Source organism: Gallus gallus, chromosome 6, assembly GCF_016699485.2.
Source record: "Gallus gallus isolate bGalGal1 chromosome 6, bGalGal1.mat.broiler.GRCg7b, whole genome shotgun sequence".
NCBI classification, from domain to species: domain Eukaryota; kingdom Metazoa; phylum Chordata; class Aves; order Galliformes; family Phasianidae; genus Gallus; species Gallus gallus.
Window position 1 is genome coordinate 11,531,355 of NC_052537.1, and position 18,344 is coordinate 11,549,698.

The following is an 18,344-nucleotide window of genomic DNA, read 5'->3' on the forward strand; positions in this document are numbered from 1 at the left end:
ATTACTGGAAAAAAATTTAATGCAATCCCATAAACTGGTTCTGAAAGCTGACAGCAATGTGTAGCCTATATGTGAACTGAGATCCCACAAGGTACCATTTATAGCTCAGCTGGAAGGAGCACTTCAAGTTTACAGGAGGAGAGAATGTTTTCCTTGCTGTTTTCACCTTGTTTTGTGAGTCTTCATTCTTGTGGGCCCGATGATGTTTCCGTGCTGCCCTCACCTGGCGGGCCCAGGGGCGTTCTCCTTGACTCAGGGTTGCAGACTCCTGCCCCCGGATTTTGAGGCAGTCATTGCCGTCTTAGGGGAGCCTCAGGCGTGTGGGTGGTGGACAGCTGGGTGCTAGCACTGTTGCTGGCTCTGGTGATGTGTTAAAGAACAGTCCTGCTGTTTGTCCTGTGGTATTTGACACTTTCATGTTGAAATTGAGCATTTCCTATTTGCACTTCAGCTGCCCCATCAATTTCAAAACTCATTCTGAATCTTGCAAACAAATTACACTGGGGGCTTCATGTTGACTCACTTCCAGATCTGTTGGAAGTTATTTTTTGATGAGTTCCCATTTTATTTGAAAACTCTTTTCTAATTTGAAATGTCTGTATCTTTCTTGTAGGCATTGCAGTTCCCTCCCAGAAAATCTTATACAATATCCTTGGCGCTCTAATTAAAGAAAGGAAGATCTATCATACGGGAGCGGGATATTTTATTGTTACCCCCAACACCTACTTTGTCACAAATGATGCCGCAGAATACAATAAAAGGGTCTGGCAGAAGGACAGTGAGGACGCATACCAGGCAAACTGTGGGAGCTGTGCAGACCCAGTGAAAGAAAACATTGCTACAGTATCCCGTTGTCTCCCTGATCAGAATATGCTCTGTGAGCAAAGACTTGGGCAGCTAATGAACCAGGAGCCTAAGGGAGGAGGCAAGCAAGGCTGCAGTGAAGGGAAGCCTTTGATTCAAACTCAGGTCATCTCCTCATCTGCTGAAAACCGTGCTTGGGACACCATGAAATCCCTGACATCAGTGAAAGAGAAATTGAAATGTAGAAGATTTGGCCTTGGCCTTTTCTGGAGAAGTACTTCTAAAAAAGAAAAACATAAGGAGTACTCTACGTTTTCAGCCCAGTTTCCCCCCAGGGAGTGGCCAGTCAGAGATGAAGATGACTTAGATAATATTCCACGTGATGTTGAACATGAAATCATCCGGTGTATTAACCCTACTCTTACTGTTGATAATTTGATTAAACACACAAGATTAATGCAAACGTTAGAGGAGAGGAAAAAATATACCACTAAGAGTACCTCGGCTGAAGTGTCAACACTAAGGCAAAAGTACCTTTCAAAGGAGTGTGTTCAAAATACACAAATTAGAACAGCAAAACACAGAAGGAAAACGAAGTCAAACAAAGAGAAGCAAAGCAGCAGAAACATCAGGAAATCTCATGTGCCTGAGGCAACATCCCAAAGTGAGAAGAAGCTGGAAGAGAATGTTTCACTGCTTGTCACAAACCAACAGCCACCGGATGCAGCAGTGGAATCCCAGGTCATATATAAAAAGCAAATTAAGAACCCTTTTCAGGGTCTCTCATGGAGACACAACTTTTATGCAAAAGCATACAAGGGTCGTATTAACAGTCAGTGGAAGTCCAGGAGACGAAAGCAGGAAAGGGATTTACAGAGGTTTACAAAGTCCTTGGACTCCCCCAGAGCCTTTGAATATGAAGCTGAACAACCACTTGCTGAAATGCAGGCTGACAACACTAAGCAAAACAAATTACCCCAAACTCATAGGTTTCCCTTCCAATTAAAGAAAAACAGTTTAAGTGATAATGTTAGTTACCCACACAGCAGTACTTTGCGAATAGATGATAAACATAAATACTTTCTGGAGAGTAATGTTTCTGAAGACATCTATAGAGGAACTGTGAAGAGAAATCCTGGGGATATTCAAAAATCCCCAGACTCCTACACTGAAGATAAAAGTGTGCATAAAGAGAAAGCTAAATATTTACTCAATCCAAAAGGTGAATGTTGCACCTACAAGGCTCACACTGTATGTGAGTTGTTGGACCAAGCAGCAAACGAATTTCAAAATGTCCATCTCTCAAATTATACAACCAGTGTTACAAGGGAAAGAGAATTTGGTGTGATATACAGACAAAAGTCTGATAAAAAGAATGAACTTGTATTTAAATACGACTGTGCCAACTGTCCTGGATCAACAAAGCCAGAAAGTGACAGAATTACCAACAAATGCCATCTTCAGAACCAGAAAGCGCATGATGATAGTGACAAGTGTAGTTTGTTGCATCTGGATGACAATTTTGAATGCAGTGAACCACATCAGCTGCTTTCTTGCCGTGCATTTTCAGGTACAAGAGACTGGAGTAAAGCTTTGCAAAAACTGGGGACTGCTCTAAAAATCTCTAAGGTTAATATTTATCCAAACCACTGTAATATAACTGTAAATAGACATGACTCTGGAGGGTATGCATATAAGGGAAGTGCTGATGTTGCAGAATCAATTTGCGGCTCAGAAAAGCATCACAAGCCAGACCACACAGAAGACAGTTGTTTGTGCAGCCAGGTTCTTCCAGTGGTTACCAGAAAGGAAGAACAAACCAGCTTTACTGAAAACATGAAGGATTCATCTATAGATTTCTGTGACACTAAGGAGGCTGATGCTTTGCAGAACCGCACCTGTGAGATGGCAGAAGTAGTGGCATGCCACGCTCTGGGCCCACAAGCCAAAGAAACAAGAACCCCCCCAGGAAAAATAGGTCTTGTTTTAAAGAATGAATATACTGTGATATCAGGAGAGAATCACACAGAAGGGGCAGAAAACCACAGCATTACAGGAGACAGTGGAATTGACTCTCCAAGGTAAGAAAACACATATAACTATGTTATACATGTCATCATCAGATCAACAACAATCATACTTGCATAGACCTTTTGTTGTATATTGTAAACACCCCTCCCCAGCAGCAAATCTGGTATTATCTTTTACTTATCACCCAGAAATACTCAAAATGCATGGTGCTCCCATGTTGTATTCCATAAACTTTCTGCCTAAATCTGCTATGCAGATTTATATATATAAATCATATCCATTTTTTTAAAATAGCATTCTATGTTCCTAAGACCTTAAATGATTGGTGCTTAAGTGCAATTAAACCACTCAGGTCCTCATTTGGTACGTATCACCACCTTGAGCAGCTCATATACAAAGGAGCAAATCGCATCCTACAGTTTTTAAGGAAATGCTGCTGGAGTGGGGCTGTGGTGGTTGTTTTTGTTTTTCCCTTAAGCAGCTTTTTGGCACAGTTCTCTCGTATTCCTTGGACGCGGCCACTTGGAGCCCATTGCTCAATCTGATGGTATTGGTGCCATCTGAGGTAGCAGAAGCCAAGCCAGTACAGCTTTGCTTTTAGACCATGAAGTCTGACATCTAATAACTGTTCTTTTAGATGGACTGAAAAGAAGATGAAGCTTCCTGCCAAATTCTGACAGCATCAGTAGCAATGTATAGAGAACAGAGTGGAAGGGCAGAAAGTTCCCTGCTCCAGCTAACTTTTTAATGAGGTGTCAACTTTTTGACTCAATCAATGTAATCATCCTATGACTGCACTTGGTGAGGTCTGGGGGCCGCCTGTAAATCCTAGGCCTTTTGCTAACATTTCGGAGGTGTCAATAACAGAAATATGCGTGGATTTTGTTTATTTGTTTGTTTTTGCATCTCCTCGTCTAATAAAAATGAGGGCTGGCACAGTGCATTCGGGTCACCCATGAGGAACTGCATTTGACCTGAAAATTCCTGAAGGCGTCTCCTTCTCGAGCCACGGGACCACCCGCAGGCGCTCCACCTCCTGTCAGAAAACGAAGCAGAGCGACTTGATCGGCACGCTCCTTTTCACACCCCAACTCCTTCACGGCCGAGCCTTTCTCACTGCCCCGCAGTCCCGCTGAGCCGTGTGGGGGCAGCCGTGGCGGCGACAAGCTCCGCAATGTGAGGGAAGGCGCGCCCCGCCGTGCGACCCCGCCTTTCTCACACGGAGGGAGAGCACGTCCTGCTGCGCCCCGGCTACTTTTGATGCCTTATTCCCGCCTTCTTTATCTGCCCCCACACGAGTGCTTTACACACGCGCGAGTGCACGGCACAGCGCCAAACCACCCTCGCTGGCAGAGGCACGGCTACGCCATCATGGCGGCCGCCTCGTGGCCAGGGTGCGCACTGGGATTCGTAGTCCGGGCCGAGCGGGGACCCCGGGGCACGCCGGGATTTGTAGTCCGGCCGAGGGGCGGCCTCCTATTGGCTGCGGGACAGCGGCAGTTCGCCGGGTACGGCACCGGTTTCCGGGGTGGGGTCCATTCCTGTCACGGCGCGGTTGCGGCGTGGTGGCCGGCGAGCGGCGATGCCTGAGGCCACCCGGATCTGCGCCGGCAGCGGGGCCGAGTCGGAGCCCGAGAGCCCTATGGAAAGCGAGGCCGCACCAGAGAGCAGTCGGCGGCGGCGCAAGGTACCGGGGAGGGCTCCGGGGCCTTCCGAGGCCGACTCCGGCCCGCTTGTGCCGTGCCTCCCGCGTGCCGGCGGTCGCGCTTCCACCTCCCCGCACGGCGCGGCACGGCGGGGGCTGCCCGGGGCCGTGTCCCTCCGGCGGAGCTCGGGCCGGGGCGGGCCTGCGCCGCGGGGTCCCCGGCCGGGCCGGCCACGTGCGTGGCCTCTCGGAGGCCTCGTGTCGGGGCGGGACCGCCGGGCACACGGGGTTGGCCCGGTGGGGCGGCTGCCCGGGTAGGTGTCCCCGAGTAGGGGCTGAGGTGGAGATCGAGCCCTGCAGCGTGGGCTCGGGTGTCCTGGTGGCGGGAGGGGCCTGGCCTGCCCCTGAGAGCAGCTGGGGACGCACGTGTGCGTGTCTGTCTGACGGCCTTGTTGCTTTTGACTCGCCAGAAGGAGAAGAAAGAGAAGAAATCCAAGCGGCACGATAAGGCTCGGAAGAGGAAACCTCAGACGGATGAAAGTGAGCAGTCTGAAGAGGAGTGCAGCTCACCAAAGCTCAAGAAAGCAAAGACCGGAGGAAAACAGAATGGGCACGTGAGGGAGGAGAGCCCGGAGAACGCCAGGCTGTCTTCTGTCAGTGCCAAATCCACCCATAAGAAACGGCACAGCAACTCCAGTGAAACGTCCAGCGGGGATGGGGACAGTGACCAGGAGCAGGTAATGGCAGTACCTGGTGTGCCTGAGGTGACAAGGGGAGCTTTGAGCACCCGCATTACAGTCAGCCTACATTTAGAGCAGGTTATCTTCATTTCTTTGTGTGTTCCCTCACAATCAGTGGGGAGACAGCCCTGTCTTTCCAAGACTGAAAGCTGCTTGGTTGTGCTTGCTGGCAGTTATTTGCAAACAGTTGGAATTGTGAGAGTGCTGAAGTTCTAGATCAGCACCCATGGTTTCCTCATGTCAACAGTGCCAGTGCCGTTAGAGCCGCTGGTTGCTGCCTTCAGGCTGTAGGAAGAGGGCATCTGGATGTGATTTAATGGCAGTGGCTGTGATTGCTAGACATACGTTTTAATTGGCTTCTTGCCAGTATGAGTTCTTCTGTGGTAAATAACTATTTTTTTTTTAGTACAGTTAGCGGAGAAAGGAACATATTAACATACAGCTTTTTAATGTGTGATCTAATAAATGGATAGCTCTTAATGTGGCAAGATTGGCCCTAGTGTAATAAAATATATCATTGTAACAGTTCTGTATTATTAAGCCCTCTTACACTAATGTTTTGTATTTTTTCAGACTTTGATTCTACCTGCTAAAACATATATTAAAGTGAGGCACTTGGAAGATTTGCTGATTTGCCTTGTTTTCTTACTCCTAGGAATCAGTTTCTGTCTGGAAATGACTGTGCTGTACTAGTTGGGCAGTAGGTGGTTGGCTGGGTATCAGGCTTGTTTCTTGCCCATTAGAACGTACTCTGGTTGCCTGTCAGTAATTGTTTAAAACATAATCATAAAACTTGAGAATTTTTGGAGGTTGAGTTTAGATGTCTTGCATTATTCTGCCATTATATTTAAAGCAAAGTCTTCATTTGAATTACAGGTTGCTTCTGTCTAACTTTGAAATACAGTAGTAAGTAAAACAAAGAAGGCTCTTCAGCCACAGCTATGATGTTGTTACTGAAAGTTTGACCTTTGGCTAGGACACCAGTGTGTATGCTGTTATCCTATATTTTCTGATTGTCACATGTGATATTCACAGGTAACATCTTATGAATTATTATTTATTTAACAGGAGATGACTGAAGAGCAGAAAGAGGGTGCTTTCTCCAATTTCCCTATCTCTAAAGGGACCATTCAGCTTCTTCAAGGTACATTTCTTTTTATGATGTGATTTGCCCAGCTCAGGCTTTACAGTAGAACTTCACATGAAAGATAGCTCAAAAAATGGTATGAGAAACTTTTGACTCAAAGTTATTTCATAGCATGTAAAGGAAAACCAGTTATATGTAGCATCTCTGACATTAGTTTGTGAACGACTTAAGGTAAAATAGAGAGATGAAGTAATTTTGACATACATACATTTTATTTGAAAGTAAGAGTTTTTCTTAGCTGAGTGGGGAGCAATACATAAATACAGTCAGAGTATTTAAAAGCTTTCATTAAAGGCTGGGAATTTCATCTGTCCCTGTCTCTGGTGCTATGAAGTAGGAGAGTGAGGCAGGCAGCCCCAAGGTACTGTCAGGATTAAATTAATCCTCTGTGATTAAATAAATCAGGGGGCTGAAAATACAGTCCTGATTTGCTCTAGACTTGTTTGGTGGATGTTCTGCTTGGGATAACCTCCTCTGAGGAGTATGGAAGACTTAGCATCATTGTGTTAAAGCAGTCTGTTCTAATTGTTGCAGCTCGAGGAGTGACATACCTGTTCCCTGTGCAAGTGAAGACCTTCAACCCAGTATATTCTGGCAAAGATGTAATTGCTCAGGCACGAACTGGAACTGGGAAGACTTTCTCTTTTGCTATTCCCCTAATTGAAAAGCTTCAGGCGGACTCACAGGAAAGAAGAAGAGGCCGTTCACCAAAAGTAACTATACTTAGCTAGAATGCTGCTTTTGCATTTGTCTTATGTCCAAGTGATTCAGAAGTTTAACTCACGGAAAAAGTGCTTCACATTTATGCAGGGATAAAAGCTATCCCCTTAAATATGTTTGTTTAAATGGTGGGAGATGTTAAAAACACTTGTTTTTCAGTAGGACCAGCAAAAGATGTTGAAATTTCTGTTCCAGAGAGTGCACGTTCATTATGAGCTGTCAACATTCTGATCAACTAAATTTATTTCAACCCTAAGTTTATTTAACCAAATTCTTATAATGTGTCCCCAAATTAGATAGGCCAAAGCTGATCATATCCTCTTCAGTGGCAGAAAATGTTTTGTCTGTGAAGTTCATCTTGTCACTCATCTCACAGGCTACCTGAAACTTAATTAAAAAACCGAAAGGCATTAGGTGCATTATTTGCATCCAGCCATCATGTTGGCTGTCTGAACTGGGAGAACTGACTTGAGATTTGGTCTTGCAGAGAAGGGAGAGTTTTTATTGAGGGAGTCTCTGTTGTCAGATTTGAGAGTAGTATTGCAATTATTAAAACTCCTGGCTAGTAGCACATCCATCATCTGTGCTGAAACCTGTGTACTGGGAGAGAGGAAAGCTGCTGGGCTGCTTCTGTGGGGATATCAGTGCAAGTTGCAGAACTGCTGAGCTCCAGTTTACAGACCAAACGTGTTTCACTAGGAGACAGCTGGTATCTTTTGTTGGCTCTTCCTTACACCTTCTCCCTTCTCACAGGATTGTAAAGGAGTACCAAGCTTGCAGGGCTTTTTGTTTGTATGTTTTTGAACAAGCTTTTCTTATCCAAATTCTTCGATCTTATACTCAAGCAATTGTTCAAAAGCTAAAGTTAGATAAGATATAAGTATCTCCTATCTAATAATAAAAAGTCTGTCCGAAAAATGATTATGTGCTGAAGGAGGTGAATGATGTTATGAGAATCTTAATCAGTGTGCTTTCCTAATCTTTGCTTAGCTAACTATTTAAACCAATTTTCTTTTTTAATGATGTTATGGTCAGACGTAAGCTGTTGGCTGAAAGTCTAATGTTGTCTAGCTTGCCCAGAGAAGCTGTGGGTACCCCATCCCTGGAGGTGCCTAAGGCTGCAGATTGGGGCCCTAGGCAGCCTGACCTGGTAGGGGGCAGCCAGCCCATGGCAGGGGTTGGGACTGGATGAGCTTTAAGATCCCTTCCAATGCTATGCCATTTAATGACTGACAGCAGCAGCTAGGTAGATTCTATGTTGAGAGTTTATCTGTTTGTCATCCAATGTAGGTTCTGGTTCTTGCTCCAACAAGAGAGCTGGCAAACCAGGTTGCCAAAGATTTCAAGGACATAACGAGAAAGCTCACAGTAGCTTGTTTTTATGGAGGAACACCATATAACGGACAAAGTAAGTGACGCACCAGCAATAACTGAAATGTCAGTTGACTTGTGCATTTGAGAAATGCAATTGGGTCTTTCCAAATACAGACTTTAAACCCAGATCTGAAGAGCAATTGTGGAGTATTCAGTGGCTCAGAATATCTTTTTATGGTGGGAAATAACTGCAGCTCTCAATTATATTCTTAGTGTTCCTTGTCTGCTCGCATACTTTTAACCAAAGTGAAAGAGCTTACATTGTGTGCATACACAGAGTATTTGGGTTAAGTTCTTACAAACATTTGTATTTTGTTTAAAAAATGTGAAGTCTTATAGCTATGAGTGGGTATGTTTTTTTTCCTCTTTGTGATGAATATGTACAAGATTTGTAAAGTGTAAAAGCATATTTTGCCTTCATAATTTATTGTGTTGATATCTTTAAACAAGGCAAGTGCAGGACTGAGAGTAAACTTTTTTCTTGCAGCACATCTTACGTCATTAGGGTTGAAATTTCCTTTTCCTGCATAACTTTGGGAAATAAATTATTTCAATAATTTAGACAGATTTTGTTTTTTAAATCTGTCTGAATTAAACAATCTGGAAAGATGCAACTATTTCCCAAACATTTGGGAAACTGCAGCATAATTTGAGTCATGAGCAAAATGAAGGGAGATGGAAAAGTTTTCCATTTTTTGTTCTCTTTTTTTTTTTTTCAGGGAGAGCAGTAGAACGTCTGTCATTATCAGTTTTGTTATTTTTCCCCATTTTTTCCCTCCTCTTCATCACTTCTCACTTACGTTTGTAAATAAAGTACTTACAAGTGGTTTAAGAAGCTGTTATTTGATTTTCTGCTACTAAGCGTCTCTAATGTAGAGAAAGCTCATTAGTTCACTGCTAACTCATCTTCTGCTCTTTCTTCTTTATCAGTTGATCTCATTAGAAGTGGAATTGACATTTTGGTTGGCACACCTGGTCGAATCAAAGATCATCTTCAGAATGGCAAGCTGGACCTTACCAAGGTGAAACATGTCGTCCTTGATGAAGTTGACCAAATGTTGGACATGGGATTTGCTGAGCAAGTGGAGGACATCTTACGAGTTGCGTACAAGAAAGGTAATCTCAATATTTCATCAAATAGTAGGAAATAAGTAATAATTTAGTTCCAGAAAATATGCCCAGGTTTTAGCAAAGTTGCAATCTGGCTTTAGTTGGAAATGATTGAGTAGTGTCTTCTAGGAAGTGTGAATGTAGCATGTGAGGAAGTATGGTGAAACTGGGAATTCAATTGCAAAGCTTAAAATCCAATACCCAGGAAACTGTAGATAACTTTCCTTGGCATCTGTCTAGAAGTCTACTTGATCTCTCTCCTGTTAAAAGGAGTTTGAGGCTTTTTATTCTTTCCATCACTTAGAAGCAGAGTGGATTTTTGTTCCTAGTAACTTTATTCTGTAATCTTGAAAATACTTGTAATTTTTAGAGGCTTTTTTTCCTGGTCTTGATAATGTATAAATTAAAAAGCAGATTTTTCCTTCTGTAATTTAGATAGTGACATTTGGTGTCATATTTTTAATAATGGTGTAATAAATTAGTATGCATCTATAAAAAGTACAAGGGTTTTGAAACATTATTCTTTATTTTAAGATTCTGAAGACAATCCCCAGACGCTACTGTTTTCTGCAACATGCCCAAATTGGGTGTATGACGTGGCTAAAAAATACATGAAGTCTAAATATGAGCAGGTTGACTTGATTGGGAGAAAAACTCAAAAGGCTGCTACAACAGTAGAAGTGAGTAATCTGTCTCAAGGAAATGTTTTCAGACCTTATCCCTTTCAATTTTTGACACATCATCACATCCTAAAGTGCTTCACAGGATGATGTTGAAGGTTTTTGGAGTTATTTTGTGGAGATTTATTGTTTAGATTTAAGTATTGTCTCACTGATAGATCAGTTGGAGACATCATAACTGTATTGGAGGAATTGAAATAATGTTAATCATGAGCTTTCCAAAAAGCTTGTAACGTGTGGTGTTTGTTTCACTTTATCTGGCATAAAGCTGTAGCTACTAGAGCTGTGTTAAATTCTGCACCTCATACTGTCCTCCAGAGAAATAGTAAATTAACTGCAATTTTTTTAAAGCAAAGGGAAAACAGATTTGTAGACTGTTATTTTTTTTTTCTTCTCACTGTAATTACTTCACTTAATGTTAGACTGTGTATGTAAGGGCTTTATGAATGTTGCATGTTCCAAAAATGTTTTGTCCAACAAGAAATTGTATATCTGATGTTGCTAGATTTTCCAATTTCAGATGTTTTAAAAAGTCTTGTGGGATTTGCATAAGCTAAACTCAGGAATTATTTTCCATAGCATTTGGCTATAGAGTGTCACTGGTCTCAGAGAGCTGCAGTTATTGGAGATGTCATTCAGGTCTACAGTGGCAGCTACGGGAGGACCATTGTATTTTGTGAAACCAAAAAGGATGCAAATGAACTGGCTCTGAATGCATCAATCAAGCAGGTATTTCATCATTTTTATTAATGAACAAGGCCTGTCACAGAAATATCAACCCTACATGGATACTGGACCGATGCTGAGTTAAGTTTTAGGGTGACTTTGAAAGTGAAGGAGGCAGGATTTTGCAGGTGGTCAAATCAAAACAAACCCTTAAAAAAACAAAAATGGTTGAAAATTGTAGTCTTCAGGACTAGGCTGGGCTATATTTTTCTTGAGAGTTCTTGCTGACATTAAATGAAGCAGCTGTGAATTAGTTTCTGTCCTTTTAGAAAGAACTCTCTTGGATTAAAACATGGTGACTGACTTGGAGAGCTACTGGGATGGTAGCTCATGGTACTGGAATAGAAGTTACTGAGCAGTGATGTTGATGTTAATTAATACTGTCAGAGGGCCTCAATTAGGATTTAGAGAAGTAATGTGTCAGAGGCTTTACCTGTATCTCATCAAGATGTTTGTTAGCTGCTGTGAAGAGTTTAAAGATGTACGCATAGGAAGAATTCAGTCCTGCTATTTATCTGCTGTGTATGAGCTGTAGCGTTTTTTCTGGGACTTATAGTGCTGCACAGTATTGTTGGTGGAAAAACACTTGTGGTGCATTGTTTATGATGTGTTGTGATGCTGGGACTGCATGCTCATTTTTGGTGGTGGAACCACAGCGGCCACTTTTTCTGTGTGTATTATCATTAGGAAAATGGGTTAACCAATGTCTAGAAAGCAGTTTAGCATTATGTTCATAGGGAAAGGAGAAGCTTGTTGAACTGCCACAACTGTGTTCAGGAGTGTTTCTCCCACACTCCTAGATGACCTCACTAACAGCTAAACCTGAGCGTGGAGCCTTGTCCTGCGTTACTGGTGGCGTTAGTGATATCAAATCTTGCATAGGCAATGCAGAACTGATCTTGGCAGGTAAGAGAAGTAAATTACTTAGATGTTTCCATTTTCACACTTTAATGCTCGCTAGAAACATATATGCCTATTCCATTTATTAGGTGATGTTAATCCAAACCTGTGTGAAAAACTTTCTGAATCCTGTTGTGCCTCTAGGATTGTGTTACAATTGTTTTGTTTTGAATAATTCCCTACTTACGTGTGGAAAACTTAAACTGACTATGAGCAGAAGGTGAAATGATTTTAGGGTGTTTTGATCTTTGCACTTGTTATTACTGTGATACTGAAGAACTTCAACAATTACTAGATTAAAAAAAATCATTGAAACCGTAGGGTGCTTTTTTAGCAGTACTTATGTTTTAATCCTTTAATTGGTAGTGGGGAAAATTAATATACTAAGGGGGATTAAGAGGCAACACTGATTTGGAAAAGATGCCTAAATTAGTGCTGTGAGGGCCTGAGAACATTGCTGGAGATGGTTAGTTTTTAAAATGACTAAGTCTTGTATAGAGAGCCTGGTTGGAAAGTTGAGGCACAGTTGTTTTCATAGGTCCGAGTATTAAAGATGGAGATGAGACAAATGTTCCTGTTCTGTTTTCTTTCCTTTTTTTAAAGATGTTTGAGATACATAAATAAGAAGCACTGAGGACGTATTTTAAAACCTCTGAAGTATAAATTGGCAAACTCTATTTTACTATACGACGTCATAGCAAGATAACAGCCAGAAGTGACCATAAAACAGAGCACCCATACTGCTGAATTTCAGTACAGACCTGTAATAATGCTGTTTTTCAGGATTGCCAGTCATTGCACGGTGACATTCCTCAGAAGCAAAGAGAGATCACGCTGAAAGGTTTTAGAAATGGTGCATTTAAAGTTTTGGTTGCAACCAATGTAGCTGCCCGTGGTTTAGATATCCCTGAAGTTGACCTAGTTGTACAGAGTTCACCACCAAAGGTAAGTTGAGTGTCTTGTAATAATAATATATGGTCTTGTTTTCAAGTAGTAAATGTTAGCAAGTGATAGTATTCACCACAGAGCTTATCATCATTGCATTTAAGGGTAAGGAATGTCTTGACATACAAAAGGAATTTCTTTGAGGATTTTTCAGCATACATCAGTGCTTACAATATATGAAGATGTTCCTTAAAATGCTTTCTTTTATGGCTTTCTGAAGCCTCTCCCTCCAAGGCTGCATATGGTAGTTACAAGTCTGGAAGCAGTGAGAAGCAAAGAAAAGCTTCTAGTCTTGCAAGAGTGACTAACAAAGGAGGGGCACATGTGAGGAGACCTTAGCAGTGAGAACAGTGCCTGAAGTTGAGTTTAAAAAACAAGTTATTGTTCAGTTGATTTCACTATTAATAGCTCAGTGACTAAATTTTCAAGCTGATATGCTGGAGATGTGAGAGGAATTGTCAGAGGTATACACACCATCTATTTTCATATTCCCCATCCTTTTAAAGGATTATGGAAAAGCTTGCTCTTCTGAATTTAGCAAAACAACGTTCTTCAACTTAGTTCTTAGATGCAGTTTTTGTGCATTGCTCAGACTAAACTGTAATAGTTTCTATGTGAGTGCAACTGATGACATTGCAGTGAGCTAGGTAAGCCATAATGCTGTTTGTTTTGAAGGATGTGGAGTCCTACATCCATCGTTCTGGACGCACGGGTCGAGCTGGCCGTACTGGGATCTGTATCTGTTTTTATCAGCGGAAGGAAGAAAATCAGTTAAGATACGTGGAAGTAAAAGCGGTAAAGTACAGTTTTCCTCTGTTTTTGGGCACTAAATACAATGTTTTAGGGCAGCATATATAATTCTCATGTCATGTTTTGTTTATGTCAATAAGAGTATGGTGTGTAAAACATCCAGATGAGGTTCAGTTATTCTGCAGTTTGGGTATGCTGTGTGGAGCACGGAGCGCACTGCAGATCCTTGTACTCACACTTTCTCAACAAGGGCCATAAGATTGTACCTTTGGCAATGAGAAGGGCAGGCAAGGGGAAAACTATGATGTGTTCATTTTAGTGTTCACCATGAACTTATTGTGCGATTAATGACTGGTATGTGTGTAGCTTCACTGGTAACTTCCAGCAGTGTTCCACAGGACAGTTTTCTCATACAGTTCAGATGAAATGGTTTATTCTCAGGCATGTAAAACTTAGGCATGTGCTGAGAAAGGTGGCGTAACTCGTACTTGAATTTTAGTCTGATCTACTTGGATTTCTAATTTTGTTTGTAATTTGTGGGCCTTTTTTTTCCCCTGGAATATATCAAAAATGGTCTCTATTCTTTGCAGTTTGAAGCCAGTGGATCATTTAAACTGACCTAGTACATAAACAGTGTTTGTTATCCATTTTTCTGTAAGATGAGCTTTGTAGTTTTCAGTAACAAAGTAGGGAGTCAAAAGGATAAAAGCACAAGAAAAATGTAAGATTGAAATGGTTGTTTCATTAAGAGTCCAACACTATTTCTTTAAAATTGAATTACTCATAGCTACAACTTTCATCTGTATTTTGTTTTATAAATTTCAGGGCATTACGTTCAAGCGCGTTGGTGTTCCTACTGCAACAGATATAATAAAAGCTTCCAGCAAAGATGCTATCAGGTGTGTTGGGTGATTCAAGCTCTACTGTATTTTCCTATCATTCTCGTTCAGAAGGGCTGGTTGGACTGTCCGTTGCCATCTCTGAGCTCTTTGGACTCATCACTGGTAAAGGCTTGGACTGCTGTTTTTTATTTCTGTTTCCAGACTAGCAATGTTTTTCTTCTTAGATGTCTGGATTCTGTTCCTCAAACTGCTATTGAGTATTTCAAAGAGTCTGCTCAGTTGCTAATAGAAGAAAAGGGACCAGTGAATGCCTTGGCTGCAGCTCTAGCACATATTTCAGGTGCTACTTCCATTGAACAGCGCTCCCTGCTGAACTCAGACGTGGTAAGTGTGTATAGCTTTAATGTTTGTCTTTGAAGAGGCAAAAACAAACAACTCATCCCACATTGCTTAAATGGAGAATTATTTGTCTGCTCATGGAAACTGCATTTAAGCTGGTAACTGCTACTATTTTAGTTTAGAATGTAGGGCATTTAAGTATGCCTGTTCTCTCATAATGGGAGCCATTTGAAAACATGGTTTATCAATGGTAAAATAGCAGGTTTTTGTCTGATAGATGAGCTAAAGCTTATTCCTCTGACTGAATGGAACATGCCCCATTTCTTCAGGGATTTGTTACAATGGTACTGCGCTGCTCTGAAGAAATAAACAATATGAGCTATGTTTGGCGAAGACTACGGGAACAGCTGGGGGGTGATGTTGACAGAAAGGTGAACAGAATGCGTTTCATCAAGGGAAGAATGGTAAGGGTTTTTTTGTTGTTTCTTGTTGTTGTTTTGTTGTTTCTTGTGTGTGTGTGTGTGGTTTTTGCTACTTTACTCCTTCCTCTGGTTGTGGCCTTTTTCTTCAGCAAATGGCTGGGTAGGTAGTTGGTCTTTGCTACTCCCATTCCAGGCTCTGATAAAGATATGATCCTCGGACGAGAAGGATGGCCACAATCTATTTGGTCAGTGGTCACCTCAGCAGCTTAGGTTTCTGTTCCATTGATGTGATAAGGAATTAGTGCAATGCAGTGTAACTGGCATGTCCAGAGAGGTAGCAGTACAGGTTAAAGGTATAAACGGTATTTACTTTGCCTTTATGATAAAACATATAACAGAATTTTTCAGGACAGTCAGTTCTGATAATGCATGTATTATATCTTTGTAACCTAAAACCAATCAGAAAGTAACTTTTTGGTTTGTGTACATGATAGCTGTACAGCTACTGTTGCAAAGCTCAGTGTGGGACAATGTTTTAAGCAAAACTAATTTCCCTCCCTCTTATTATCTCAGATTATAAAACTATATAAAACTGTCTAGGATTTGTGGTGACACAGAACAAGGAACGCTTTTGTGAGCTGTTAGGCAGTGTTGCTGATTTGCTCCACTGTTATGCTTTTTTGGATGTATTTCTTGTTTCTCAGCATGCCCAGATGAGTAAGACTGTAGAGAGATGCTGTGATCTTGATGACTTAATTCATACATGTGCTATCAACACCTGTCATTCTTTGATCTCCTCTTCTGCTCTTATTTTTTCACACACATACATTTCCATACATCCATCATTCATATCAGTGCTGAAGTTGCTATTGCAGTGCCACCTACCAAGTATTAAGAGAACAGTCAATTTGTGTTTGCCAGTTTTTGTGTGGTTTGTGTAGCCTGGGCTGGGGAAAACAACCGACAAACTGAAAACAAATTGAGAAACAGACATATACTGAAGGTGTGCATTTCTTAGTATAGGAAAAACTTTGATTTGAGAGAACTTACAGATGAGTAATGGCAGATGTGATAAAGACCACAATTTGTGAAACACTGGTACTACTCTTTTAATGTTCAGAGGTTTTGAAGCATCTTAATTCAACACAGAAAGCTTTGAAACGGAAAGCTTGTGTTAGTACAAAGGTTGGTAGGTTCTGTTAGAATTTTTATTTATTTGTTTATTTTAGTTAACAATCAATTAGAAGGCTAGATTTATATCCACTGAAACTGTTTTCTCTTTTTAGGGTGTGTGCTTTGATATTCCTGTAGCAGATCAAAAGGACATAGAGGTATGTACTTCACTGAAATTTCTGGTCACAGTGGACTGTATATGAAACTGGCAGGACTGGGTTAGGCTGAAAATGTTACCTAGGCTGTGTCCTGCCTCTTCTAGTAGCCAAATGTGATGGCTGTGATGGAACAGAAGAATAAAACAAGCACCCAGTGTTCCTTTCCTAAATTATTTCTGTATCCACTGAGAAGAGTGGTGTTGTGAATAACCCACTTAATTCTACGGGATTGGTCTTGGTATGCAGCGTGTTTCACTTAAATATCTCTTTGTTTCCATCTACCCCGCAGTTCTTTCCCCTCAGAACTGTTCTTGAGAGAAATCAGGTTTTTGTCTGGCAGAGTTAGTATTCTCGTGCCAAATTCCCTAGACTTCCAGTCTTTCATTCCAGTATTACTCCCTCAGTGCATCTCCATTCCCTCGTGCCCCAGCATTTGCTTGCTCCTAAAACAACTTCTAGTTCTGGATCAGAGGTAGTGAAGATGGATGCTGGGGAGTGGTGGGTCAGTAATAATTCTAGTGGTATTCTTAATGAATGCTAGGTGAGGTAAGAGCTGAGGCTGCTCTGTAAATCTCTGTGGTTGGTGTTGGTTCTGGTGTATGGTGTCTGAGGCATACACAGACAGCTGTAGCTTCTGTGCTGGAAAATTTTGAAATCAGTATTGATCAGTAGTTAGAAGCTTGAATGTCCTGTATTTGCTAACAGATCTTTTATTGCTTTTCCATTTAGTAAATTTAGTAATTAGGAAATAGACCATATATGCATTCCTCAAAATTAATTTGGTGCATGTGATGTTATTTCAACAGGAAAGATGGGAAGATTCAAAGCAGTGCAGTCTGTGCGTGGCAAATGAATTACCTGAACTAGAAGAATCCCAGCGAGGAGGAGGAGGAGGAGGAGGAGGAGGAGGTGGAAGTAACAGAAGCTTCTCAGGCTCCAGGAATGGGCGGCGGGGTGGCTCGGGAAGAAACAGATTCAGAAGCAGGGGCCAGAAACGAAGCTACGACAGAGCGTTTGATCGCTGACCTCAGAAGCCAGGAGTGGAGAAGCAGGACAGCAGTATTTTATAATATGTTAAAATAGGCCGTTCCTGTGTCTGTTTGTACCACTTCAAAAAAAGTCATGCATTTTTTTTTGGAGGTTTTTTCTTCAGTACTACTTTGGTCATAAACAAGATCATGTTGTTCACTTAAAAAAAGGCAACCGTTTCCTTTCTTTCTTTACTGCCATTTCATCTGTGTGTAAAACCTCCATCTCTGTTCCAGAATATGTGTGTCGCATCCAAACCTGTAGCCCAGCTCACTGTATAAAATATAGATCTTAACTGATGGCCAAACCTGTACATTTTCCAAAAAGGTTACAAAAAAGTAAAATATTATTTTACAAATTCATTTTGTACGTGAGGTGGTTTTAACGTAGTGCTGAGTAGTTTGAGAGGAAGCAGATGCTTCTCTTGGGATGCACGTTACATGGTATATATGGGCATCGAGAGGTGCCTGAAGACTGAAGGATAGTCAGTGTCACTCCAGTCTCCAGCAAGGGCTGGGTATGTGAGGAGTGGGTGGTCGGTGTTGTGTACCTTGACTTCAGCAAGGTGTTTGACACATTCTTGTGATAAAGTCTAGGGAGTGTGGGATAGATGAGTGGATGGGGAGGTGGGCTGAGAACTGGATGACTGGCGGAGCTCTGGGTGGTGATCAGTCGTGCAGAGTCCAGGTGGAGGCCTGCCATTTTACAGTGCTGGGTCTGGTCTTGTTCAGTATTTTCAATCAGAAGCCTGGATGAAGGGATGGAGTCCACTCTCAGCAAGTTTGCTGATGATACAAAGCTGGGAGGAG

The 18,344-nt window shown here is 41.8% G+C and overlaps 2 protein-coding genes across 5 annotated transcripts in view; both read left to right on the forward strand.

The window, feature by feature from the left end:
- STOX1 (storkhead box 1) overlaps positions 1-4,365 on the forward strand; it is a 5,934-nt gene extending 1,569 nt beyond the window's left edge. For all 3 annotated transcript variants that reach the window (XM_025151684.3, XM_040703192.2, XM_040703191.2), the window contains 2 exons: positions 614-2,885; positions 3,473-4,365. In XM_025151684.3, coding sequence (XP_025007452.2) covers positions 614-2,885; positions 3,473-3,512 — 2,312 coding nt within the window. In that variant the 3' untranslated portion in view covers positions 3,513-4,365. The remainder of the gene's footprint in view (positions 1-613; positions 2,886-3,472) is intronic.
- Positions 4,361-17,897, forward strand: DDX21 (DExD-box helicase 21). Of its 2 annotated transcripts, XM_001232051.7 has the most exons (15): positions 4,361-4,522; positions 4,951-5,217; positions 6,289-6,364; positions 6,902-7,080; positions 8,378-8,495; positions 9,392-9,577; positions 10,106-10,251; positions 10,831-10,980; positions 12,661-12,822; positions 13,498-13,617; positions 14,398-14,471; positions 14,639-14,798; positions 15,083-15,217; positions 16,462-16,506; positions 17,313-17,897. In XM_001232051.7, exons 1-15 carry the CDS (start codon positions 4,418-4,420, stop codon positions 17,529-17,531), a joined length of 2,142 nt encoding a protein of 713 aa, XP_001232052.2. In that variant the 5' UTR covers positions 4,361-4,417; the 3' UTR covers positions 17,532-17,897. The 2 variants fall into 2 exon arrangements, with proteins under 2 accessions (XP_001232052.2, XP_040559147.1); XM_040703213.2 differs by lacking the exon at positions 4,361-4,522 and having other exon boundaries at positions 5,089-5,603.
- The last annotated feature ends 447 nt before the right edge of the window (positions 17,898-18,344 follow it).

Coding starts and splice junctions, on each gene's coding strand:
- DDX21 (XM_001232051.7), top strand. CDS start 4,418: ATGCCTGAGGCCACCCGGATCTGCGCCGGCAGCGGGGCCGAGTCGGAG. Junction 6,365..6,901: donor GACCATTCAGCTTCTTCAAG/GTACATTTCTTT, acceptor TAATTGTTGCAG/CTCGAGGAGTGACATACCTG. Junction 8,496..9,391: donor AACACCATATAACGGACAAA/GTAAGTGACGCA, acceptor CTTCTTTATCAG/TTGATCTCATTAGAAGTGGA.